Source organism: Crinia signifera, chromosome 2 (assembly GCF_055691185.1).
Source record: "Crinia signifera chromosome 2, ASM5569118v1, whole genome shotgun sequence".
In the NCBI taxonomy this organism is placed as follows: domain Eukaryota; kingdom Metazoa; phylum Chordata; class Amphibia; order Anura; family Myobatrachidae; genus Crinia; species Crinia signifera.
Genome location: NC_139218.1, coordinates 238932788 through 238945223, shown reverse-complemented (window position 1 = coordinate 238945223; position 12436 = coordinate 238932788). Strand labels below are relative to the sequence as shown.

The window sequence follows — 12436 nt, the reverse complement described above, 5'->3', positions numbered from 1 at the left end:
GAGAACCTTGCACAGCATGGAAATTAGCCTCCATTTCGCTTGAGTAAGGTGCATCCCCACTCCTCTTCCTTTGTCGTAGGTGGCCGTGTAGGCTTGAATGGCCTTTTGATGCTCTTCCATCCTTTGCAGCATATAGAGGGTGGAGATCCAGCACATCACCACCTCTTGTTTAAGCTGATGGCAGGGCAGGTTGAGGAGTTTTTGCTGCCGCTCCAGCCTTTGGCAGGCAGTGGCAGAATTCCAAAAGTGTCTGCAAATTTGCAGGCCACCACAAGCTTCTTCTGCATGCTACTGTCACTTCTGATGAAATGCTGCATCACCAAATTTTTTGTTTGGGCAAAACATGGCACTTGCTGGAAATTGCCCATGTGTAATGCCTGCACAATGTTACTGGCGTTGTCCGACACCACAAATCCCTAGGAGAGTCTAAGTGGGGTAAGCCACTGCAAAATGATTTCCCTCAGTTTCTCTAAGAGGTTGTCAGCATTGTGCCTCTTACTATGCACAGCATAGCCTGCCTTGGAAGGAGCTGGTGTGCAGGAGATGCTGTTGCTGTGGAAGGCGATACATTTACCCAGTGGGCTGGCACAGTAATATAGTCTTTCGTTTGCCCTGATTGACTTGTCCACATGTCCGTGGTTAAGTGGACAGTGGGTACAGCCACATTTTTCAGGGCACTGAGGACACTTTTTCATATGTCTCTGTACATCGCGGGTATAGCCTGCCTAGTGAAGTGGAATCTAGATGGGATTTGGTACCAGGGACACAATACCTCCATCAACCGTCTAAATCCCACTCCACTGATGGCGGGCACCGGATGTATGTCTAACGCCAACATAGCTGTCAAGGCCACAGTTATCCTCTTTGCCATAGGATGACTGCTGCCGTACTTCGTCCTCATGGCAAATGACTGTTGGACGGTCAATTGCTTAGTGAAAGACATAGCAGTCTTACGACTTCCCCTCTGGGTTGATGACCAACTCCCAGCAGCAACAGCAGCAGCAGTAGTAGGCGCAGCACTGCAGGATCCTCTGGAGGATTCCCGGATAGAAGAGGAGTCAGTCATGCTGGTGATATGGCCTGCAGAACTCCCCCAGATCCGGATTGAGGAGGAAATGGATGAGGGAGTTGCTGGTGTTCTTTTCAGGCACTTGGCTCCAACAGGAGGACCAAGGGATTTAGGTGTTCCTGGACTGCTGACGGTCCTAGCCCCAGTTCCTGAACTAAACACTGGTTTATGAAGGGTCTTCAGGTGATGTATAAGGGAGGATGCCCCTAGGTGGGCAAGATCCTTACCCCTGCTTATTGGAGCTTTACATAAGCTACATATGGCAATACATTTGTTGTCCAGATTTGGATAAAAAAAATTCCAGACTGAAGAGGTGGATTTATTGATCCTCTGCCCAGGCATGAAAATGGTCTTTTTCATCCCATGGACAACAACTGCTTCCCCCTAGTGCCTCATTTAAGCAAATGTATGAAGCTGAACCAATAGTCATGCACGTAGGCCATGGCCTTAGCCGTTCCTTGCCACTCCGTGTCGTAAATGGCATATTGGCAAGTTTACGTTTCTCATCCAACGATTTACCTATATATATTTTAGAGTCCTTTTACCAAACTTTGGCTTCGATTTTTGCATGTCCTCTACTTTGACACTGGGCATCGGCCTTGGCAGACGACGTTGATGGCATTTCATCGTCTATGTCATGACAAGTGGCAGCAGCTTCAGAACTACGAGGAAACGGCTCTTCGTCTTTCCCTATTTTTTTATCCTCCATATTTTGGATCTCCATTATTTTTGTGGAGTTATGCCACAGGACAGCACCACTGGAGTGCAATTATATACATCAGTAGGTAGGCCCCAGCAGACAGGAATTATATACAGCAGTAGGTAGGCAGTGGCAACAGCAGACTGGAATTAAATACTGCAATAGGTACTGGTAGGCAGTGGCAAAGGCAGACTGGAATTATATACTGCGATAGGTACTGGTTGCCAGTGGCAACAGCAGACTGGAATTAGATACTTCGATAGGTACTGGTAGCGAGTGGCAACAGCAGAATGGAATTTAATACTGTGATAGGTACTGGTTGGCAGGATACCAGCAGACTGGAATTATATACTGCAGTAGGTAGGTACTGGAAGGCAGGGCCCCAACAGACTAGAATTAAATATATAGGTAGGTAGTAGTGGTACTGGTAGGCACTGGCAGGGCACCAGCAGACTGGAATTTATTACAGCAGTAGGTAATAGGTAGGCACTGGTAGTGGCACCAGCGGACTTGAATAATATACAGTAGGTAGGTAGGTACTGGCAGCCACTAGGCAGTGCAGGCACTAGCAGCAGAGGCAGGCCCCAGCACAATGGAGGAGAGACAGTATACAGCAGAAGGACACAGTCATCCTTGCAATGATGATCCCAGCAGCACAGGAGGCCCCAGCAGAGACAGTACACAGCAGCAGCACAACCTTTCCCACCCTGCTCCTAGACTGGAGTGAAGATGGCGGCACAGGAGGTGCAATTTTAGGAATCCGACGCCGGGCGATGGCGTTTTGCCCGAGCGCCCAGATCCGAGTCAGGTGGGAAGCTCCGAGCGCTGCTCGGATCCTGGCTCCGATTGCTACCGTTCATGTGGGCTCGGAACCGGGAAATCCGAGCCCGCACATCTCTAATTGTATGTACATATTTTGAGATGTTTTTAGCGATTTAAACAAAAATCCACATACAGGTGTAGCAGGCTTCATCCTTGGCCGGCGCCCGCCAGATCCCTTTCACTGGCTAACGCCGGTGATAGGTACTGGGACGCACGCGCGTCCCAGTAACGCAGCAGCTGGGCAGCGTCTCCTTGCCCGTCTCTGCTTCATGGAGTTGCTGCCTATTCGGGGGGGGGGGGTCGGGGCGGTGAGGGGGTCCGGCGGTGACAGCAGGGGAGGCGGCGGGGACCGGAGGCAGGCTCCGTTGCCACAGGGCGTGCGAGCATCACATGTACACGCTCCCCAGGTGGTAGCAGGCGATAGAATCACCAGTCTCTGCAAAGATGTAGCCTGCTACATCTATATAATACCAAAATGTGATGGCGCTTTTTACCAAAGCAAGTCTATTTCCACTTCATAAAATGAAAGCAATGTATGATCTGCCTGGTAATTTGACAATAAAATGAACACTTCCAACATGGCAAGCAGAGGGCAGGACTATAACATACTATTTTTTATCATTAGAGACAGAAAGGTACTCAGATATACAAATAATTGGGAGGCTTCCTATTTGGATTATATGGGCTGCAGCAGGAGCAGCCCATAGAACCAGGTTCTTGCGCATGCACAGTACCTAGGTCAATACTGTGCATGCGTCAGTCCCGGTGCCTGACCTCTGTATTGTACAGGTGCCAGGACTGTGATTTAACTTCTATGGGCTACTGCCAAAGCAGCCCATAGAAGCTGAGGGCATGTGCATGCGCAGTACCAAGGTTGTTACTGTGCATGGAATGGTCCTGGTGCCTGTCCTCATTGTACATGCGCTGGATTGCAACAGTGGTGGGGACTGACCGAAAGCAGAAGCAGTGCTGGGAGGAGGGGGGGGGTTGCAGCCCACTCCCCTCCACTAAAAGGTAGGAGCTCCCACTGCACATGCTGTATTTTTTATGCCATTGTTTTTGTTACTGCCTGTTATTGTCAACGGCAATGGTTTAAGTGGTAACAACCCACAATCTTTTTTTTATAAGAAAATAAATTTTAAAGAAATTAAGAAACTGCTAAATTAAAGAAACGTCAGAATACATGTAAAACATTTTTAATTGTATTTGGTTAAGACAGGAAATGTATGTCTGTTTTTGTCTATGCTGTACTGTATATAAAAAAAGGCCTCTGCATCATACTGGCTTTATGATTTAGTTCAAATTGGGTTTTGTTATGTATACAGTAACTGCATCAGAGATGACAGGATACGCTAATTTAAAGTATTGTTTGTATAGTAAACTTTTGGGAACTACTGCACACGTACTGTATGCTGCTGCTCCTCCTTCCAATCCCAGTACCAGGTGGCTGCCAGTGCAGCTGCTGAGCATGTGCTTCCACTCCAGTGAGACCTGCGTTTACCTATTGTTTGATGTTTCAGCATCCTGCAGCGCTACCCATAAACTAGCTGGCTGGTGAGCTGTGTGACACCATGCTCCAATACTTCTACCACTGTGTAGAACAGTAAGTAGGCTGTACCAGCTTTATGTTCAATAACAACAATCCACTGGTTAAGTGCAGTAACTGGTCTGCTCATAGTTGGAACTTGGAAGGCAAAGCTCTGCTACATAGTCAAGCCTGTGTACATATATTTTCCAGCACTGTTATACCATTTATGCACTATTATACCATTTATGCACTGTTAAAATGATGACTTTTGGTAACATATTTTTTAATGTCTGTGAAACATAGAATATGGTGATGGAAACTATTGGAATGTGCTCAATCGGTCCTCCCTCCTCTTACTTACATCATAAGCCCTAGTAACACATAACTTATCATTAAATAAAACAAATTTGGCATGCATGGATTTGGTTTCAGTATATATATATATATATATATATATATATATATATATATATACAGTGCTATTTTTGTAGGAAAATAGGTTCAGGGACGGTGGGCGGGGGCAGAAAGTGGGCGGTCATGTGGGAGGAGCTACAAAAGGGGCGGGGCATTACATTAAAAAAAGAGAGAGAGAAAAAAAAGAAAAACATAATTCCTCACTCCGTCACACTTATTATACATATGCCACACACAGAGATTTGCATTATTCATATGCCACACACCGTGATGCCCATTATACATATGCCCCACACCGTCAAGCCCATTATACATATGCCCCACACCGTGATGCCCATTATACATATGCCCCACACCGTGATGCCCATTATACATATGCCCCACACCATGATGCCATTATACATATGCCCCACACTGTAACGCTTGTTAAACATATGCCGAACACAGAGATGCCCGTTATACATATGTCACTCACAGAGAGGCCCGTTATACATATGCCACTCACAGAGATGCCCGTTATACATATGCCACTCAGAGATGCACATTGTACATAAGCCACTCACAGAGATGCCCGTTATACATATGCCACTCACAGAGATGCCCGTTATACATATGCCACACACAGAGATGCCCGTTATACATATTTCACACACAGAGATGACCGCTATACATAAGGCCCACACCAAGATGCCAGTTATACATAAGGCCCACACCAAGATGCCCGTTATACATATGCCACACACAGAGACGCCCGTTATACATATGCCACACACAGAGATGCCCGTTATACATAAGGCCCACACCGTGATGTCCATTATACATATGCCCCACACCGTCAAGCCCATTATACATATGCCCCACACCGTCATGCCCATTATACATATGCCCCACACCGTCATGCCCATTATACATATGCCCCACACAGAGATGCCTGTTATACATATGCCACACACAGAGATGCCCGTTATACATATGCCACACACAGAGATGACCGCTATACATAAGGCCCACACCAAGATGCCAGTTATACATAAGGCCCACACCAAGATGTCCGTTATACATATGCCACACACAGAGATGCCCTTTATAAATAAGGCCCACACCGTGATGTCAATAATACATATGCCACACACCGTGATGGCCATTATACATATGCCCCACACCGTCAAGCCCATTATACATATGCCACACACCATGATGCCCATTATACATATGCCCCACACCGTCATGCCCATTATACATATGCCCCACACCATCATGCCCATTATACATATGCCGCGCTCCGTAACAGTTATTATACATATGCCACACACAGAGATGCCCGTTCTACATAAGGCCCACACCGTGATGTCCATTATACATATGCCCCACACAGTCAAGCCCATTATACATATGCCCCACACCGTCAAGCCCATTATACATATGCCCCACACCGTGATGCCCATTATACATATGCCCCACACCGTGATGCCCATTATACATATGCCCTGCTCCGTAACAGTTATTATACATATGCCACACACAGAGATGCCCATTATACATATGCCACACACCTATGCCGGTTATACATAAGGCCCACACAGATGCCCATTATTCATAAGGCCCACACAGAGACGCCCATTATACCTAAGGCCCACACAGAGATGCCCATGTAGCCCACACAGAGATGCCCAAACATATGGCCCACACCAAGATGCCCATGCTGCCACACTGAGATGTTTCAGACAGCAACAGCAGTGTTAAAGATAAAATTGCATTAATCAGTGATGTTCAGTAAATTACTGTACCAGGCAATTGAGGCTGCCGCTTGGCTTGAGGGATCAGATGGGACTGGAGAGTAAGCTCCCTTAGGCAGGCAGGCGGAGGGAAAGTGGATCCTGGGGGCGCTTCAGACAGGTGGACGGGAGAGAGGAGCAAGAGAGGCGGGCGGGCGCCCGGCTGGAGAGAGCAACAAGATAGTCTGGCAGGCGCCGGGCGGGACAGCGTGTCTTGGCGGGTGTAGGGCGCAGGAGTCACCATGGATGCGCACTGACACTGACGTCAGGCGCATCCATGGAGTAGGAGGCCAAGGGGCGGTGGCAGGAAGTACATCTTCCTTGCCACCGCGAAAACAGAGATTATCATTGTAGATAATCTCTGTGCGTGCAGCCTGCGCCCGGCGTTGAACTTCCGGAACGCCGTTCCTGGTGAGGTAATTTTTCAATTGAACTTCAGGAACGGCGTTCCGGACCGTTCCGCCACAAAAATATATATATAATATATACACTAAACATCGGCACTCACCTTTCCTAGTTTTGGGGTGCCCTATGGCTTGTGACCACATTGTTTAAACAGACAATGTAGAGGCTCTGCACACACTAAATTAATTGATAATAAATAGTGGAGATTTGGTTCATGAATTGATCAATGCATTTAAGCTTGCAGCCCCCGATCAATTCATGAACCAAATCTCCACTATTTATTATCAGTTAATTTAGTGTGTGCAGAGCCTCTACAATGTCTGTTTAAACAATGTGGTCACAAGCCATAGGGCACCCCAAAACTAGGAAAGGTGAGTGCCGATGTTTAATGTATATATTGTTTATTAGATTATTTTTTTTTAATTAGTCTTATTGTGGTCACATTCTCTCATGCACCCTGTTTTAACCCATAATGCATAGCTTATGTTAACCAGTTCCCTAGATGATTAGTGACAGGTGTGTTGGTAACTGCTCACCTATAAAAGTACAGTCTGCTGTGAGCTTCAGACAAGATGGCATGCCTGGATTCAAACATTGATGTGATAGCTATGTGTATTGTAGCCATATTGAGCGATAGTGCTAGGACCTGCAGAAAGGTGGTGTCCCGTGATGGTGGCTGCAGGCTTAAATGCATTGATCAATTCATGAACCAAATCTCCACTATTTATTATCAGTTAAATTAGTGTGTGCAGAGCCTCTACAATGTCTGTATATATATATATATATATATATATATATATATATATATATACTTCAGAATTTAGATTTGTAATGATAATGATATCGACAACGATACATCATGCATATATGCCCTTACTCTAGTTCACTCACAAAGGCAAATTCCTTCTCAAATGGACAAAACCAGGTGCACTGCAGGTGGGGCAGATGTAACTTGTGCAGAGATAATTAGATTTGGGTGGGGTTTTACTTCGAAGTGAGATCTATATTGCAGTGTAAAAAGCAGTCAGTATTTTCCCTGCACAGAAACAAAATAACACCCAAATATAACTCTCTCTGCACAAGTTACATCTGCCCCATCCCCCCTGCAGTGCACATGGTTTTGTCCATTTGAGAAGGAACTAGAAAATCCCCCATTGTCTAGTGTGTAATGATGTACTCTCCTGCGGGTCGCTAACGATATCCTTCCTCGTCTGAACATGCACTCTATTTGTGACTATATCGTAAAAGCGGGAGGCCAGGAGATGTCACTGAATGATATCATTAACGTATGCACTGTATCATTTCCCTGGGAGCTCTGCTAATATTGTTATTGATATCGCTCAGGTAGCAGGAAGCAGATTGTATAGTGTATATGCAACTTTAGGATACAGACAATGTACCCTAATGTTAGGTGCAGCACCATATTAATCCATATGGCTTTGAAATTATATGGTCAAGTCCATATTGGTGTTATATTCTGTTAACATACTATTGGTTGTGTAGTGTATATACATATTTGCAACTGATATAGAGCTTATAACAAAGAGTATTTATTGTAGGTCTGTGTATATTATAATAATTACTTGGGCATTTATCTTTTCAATTTCTGTTTTAGTTCTGGGTAAAACAAGAATCGGTATATGAGTACTGCTATATTAAATAACTAATGATGCAACTTTTGGAGAAATATTTGTGAATAACATCCGTTGTCTAACCCATTAAATAATGTCATGAGAAGCATTCAGAAGCATTATTGTTCTTTAACAGCTGTGAGAGAATTCTCATTTGGTGCATACTATACTTTACTCCAGGGAGGATATGAGAAAACCTTTCTTTTACTCAGTTAAAAGCAAGGACAAAGTACAAGGTTGTGTCTATGCTTTTATCTGGTGTTTTATAGAACCCATGTATAATAGAGTACCATGTTATGAACCCTACTATGCAAGCCACAGTTCAGCAACAACCAAATTGTCTAACTTATGAACTGCACTAATTTTTTGGGAATGCACCTGTAGCCAAAAAAGAATTGTTACATATTTTTTTAGGTACAGCATTTTAAATAATCATTTATGAGGTTACGCTTTGATATAATCACTAATGTTCAATTTTATCAAATTTAATACAGTATTATAACAGTATAACATACTGTATGCGGCACTCAGTAATGGATTTTTGTAAAATTCCAAGGAATCATCTTCTGTTTCTCCATATTAGTTGATTGTTACAATTCCCCAGTGCATTTGTTCATTATAGTGCAGGTTTAAACTATTTCAGAGTAAAGGTCGGGTATCCCTTATCCGGGCATCCCGTATCCGAATTATTCCAAAAACCGTGTTTTTTTGGAATAATTCAATTCCCCCCCCCCCCCCCCCCCTAACCCTCTTTTAATACTTACCAAGTCCTCCGGTGTCCATAGCAGGCCTTCAGCATCCTCTCCGGCGTCTCCAGCGGTCCCAGGAGTGCTTTGCGCAAGTGCGCGCGCGCGCCGGTGATGTCACCGGCGCGCCTGGGAACTTGCGCAAAGCACTCCTGGGACCGCTGGACACGCCGGAGACGGTGCTGGTGGCCTGTCGTGGATGCCAGAGGACTCCATGGACGCCGAGGGACCATCGGGGACCCACCAGGGGCAGGTAAGTATGGCTAAAAAAAAATTATTCCAAAAACCGAAATATTCCCTTATCCGGAATGCTCGTGGTCCCGAGCATTTCGGATAAGGGATACTCAACCTGTACAACAAATCTCCATAAATCATGTTGCAATAAAAAAAAACATAGAAACAGAGATTTTAACGGCAGATAAGAACCACTTGGGCCATCTAGCCTGCCAACTTTTTTTTATCCTTTAGGTAAACTCAACCATATTTGATTCTTTGTTCTTTGTAATGATAATTCTATGCCTACTCCAAGTATGAATAGATTGGTCTAGTATGAAACATTATTCATAGCATTTTTATCCAGGAGTTATATTTCCCCATATGGACTTGTTCGAACAACTATTTTATAGGTGAAAAACATAATGATACAGGGGTTCCAGATCAGACAGATTAGTCCTTGTGTGATATTGACAAATACATGGTGAATTTGTATTATACTGTAATCTGTGCAAGTAAAGGGTGCTATTGTTCAATATGAATGTACTATGCACATATTTTCAGTACTGAATTACAGTGTTTGCTTGATGGATAATTGGAAAATGTAAATTATTATATATCAGGGTTGCCGACCCTCCCGGAATTTCCGGGAGTCTCCCGAAAATCGGGTACCCCCTCCCGGCCCCCGGAAGGGTGGGCAACCCTCCCGGATTCAGGGGGGACCCCCGCTGACCCCCGGATTGCGGCATTAAAATGCCGCAATCCTCGGGTCTCAGAGGAGGGGGCGGAGCTAAAACGGCACAATCGCATCATTTTAGCCCCGCCCCCTCCACGGAGATCACTGAATTCGCGGCTTTAACAACATGGGGGCGGGGCTTAGTGATGTCACTCGTAAGCCCCGCCCCCTGAGCGGCTGCTGAAACTCTCCTCTCCGGGCTTCTCCCGGAGAGGAGAATCTTAAAATCGGCAACCCTGTTATATATACTTGTATACGTAACCCTTTGAGTGCCAAGGGAATTTGTCAAAATAGGTGTTAAAATTGCCAAGCGAACATTTTTTATTCATCATAACGACCTGTTTACCTGATATAGGAAATATATGGTGAAATGTAATAGGATGAGAGATTCAGAAAGTGAGAGATTTGGTAAGAAATCTCCAGGTTATTTTTAAAGCGGCAATCATTTACACTTCAAACTCATTTTTGCAGTGTAAATGATTGCTGCTTTAAATAACTGGAGATTTCTTACCAAATCTCTCACTTTCTGAATATCTCATCCTATTACATTTCCCACAATGTCTTCTTTGACACAACTTTGTTTATTTGAGTTTATATAACAAATGTGAGCAACGCTGGCATTTTTAGCGGAAATGTTGAGCATCTCTCAAGGAGTTGGCACTCAAAGGTTAATGACGTCTGTATAAACACATATATACATTGCTTTTAACTGTTGTATTTCCCCAGAGGAGCTGAAAGGACCCTTAGAAGAATATGTTCACAAGAGATATCCTGGGTTGGTGAAAGTAGTCCGGAATCATAAAAGAGAGGGATTGATTCGGGCTCGGATAGAAGGCTGGAAAGTTGCAAGTGGACAAATCACTGGATTTTTTGATGCACACGTTGAATTTACTGCTGGCTGGTAGGTAAACGGAATAAACATTTTGTTAATTATATTCATATATCGAAACTGCAATAGGCACTGTATACAGTAAACAATAAACACAAGCATATAAATGTCATTACTCTGCCAAGATACTGTAGTTTCAACCGCAAGCAATTTCTAAATTTGTAACTGCAAGAACTGATTTGGCTGCAAATTCTTTCAGTACTTAATTTGTTGCAGTGTCAACAGTCTTTTTGCTAAATCTTTAGTTATTACTTCTGTACATTAATGAGCATTTTATTTACTGTGCATCTGTAATATAACTTACTTAACACAATTATAATCACTTTGAAAATTAACATATTTGACAAATGGAATTGATATATTTAAATTTGCACAGTGCATACTGTACAACATATAACATTCCTTTATTTTCTCTTGTACTAATGATGTAAACAAATTAGTTATATTTTAAACCCCTGTGCACTAGGAATGATGGATTATTGCACAGAATGCTCAGATATTCTTAAAAGGACAATTTAGGTTCAAAATGCTGATTTGTTCAATTTAAAAGCTATGATTACAGAATTGTAACTGCATCAGAGCCGGCCTTATCCAATTTGGTGCCCTAGGCAAGATTTTTTTTGATGCCCCCTAGCAGATGATACCACCACAAAATTTAGTGTTTACACACAAAAAATAACATGCTGGTTTATGACATTTTTATTGTTAAAGAAACAGGTGCTAAACGCAATATATATATATATTAGTGTAGGTATCAAGATCAAGTCCCCAGACTCAAGACTCACAGTTACACTGGCTGGCTGGAAGAATCACAGGGGCAAGGCACAGGCGCTGATGATGGTGGCGTTTCACCTGCCACCATACACTCCATTTGCTACTGCGTGGCTCACTGTCGCTGTCCCTCCTCCACTACTCCCAGCACGCGCCGCGGCGGCTGGAGGAGGTGGGACAGAGTGTGGGATGTGAGGGCGAGCACTGAGCCGCCTGCCGCCTGCGTCACCGCGTGTGTCACGTGGGGGTGCGCCGCGGCTGGCCGGGCGGATGTGAAAACATTAAGCTGCGCCTGCGCCCGACATCATTGCGAGGGCAGCGGGCGGCGGGCAGCGGGCGGGCAGGGGGGGGGCGGCTGCTGCGGCGTGTGAGCCACTACCATACAGTACGAGTGTTACCTGCGGTATGTCTCCCAGCCCCAGCTTAACGCAATGCTGCCCCTAGGCATAGGCTGCTGCCCTAGGCAATTGCCTAGCCTGCCTATGCCTAGGGCCGGCCCTGAACTGCATTTTATATTATCGTTTTACATGTACTTTATAAGTGTATCCAGTTAACATTAATGATGTGTACCTGTTCTAATATTTGTTTCTTGGTGTTAAAAAGAGGACACGTTACCAACCATTGGGCCTAATTCTGTATGAGTTGCAGTTTTGTACAAAATTCCCCAAACTGTGACTCCCAGCGGTTGCCTGCTCTGAGGAGTTCAAAGAAAATCACATAGACAGAATCGTACATAG

At 44.5% G+C, this 12436-nt stretch overlaps 1 protein-coding gene across 1 annotated transcript in view; it reads left to right on the top strand.

Moving 5' to 3' along the window:
• GALNT17 (polypeptide N-acetylgalactosaminyltransferase 17) overlaps positions 1-12436 on the top strand; it is a 369771-nt gene that overhangs the window by 176928 nt on the left and 180407 nt on the right. The window contains exon 4 of the mRNA XM_083174082.1: positions 10766-10940. Coding sequence (XP_083030208.1) covers positions 10766-10940 — 175 coding nt within the window. The remainder of the gene's footprint in view (positions 1-10765; positions 10941-12436) is intronic.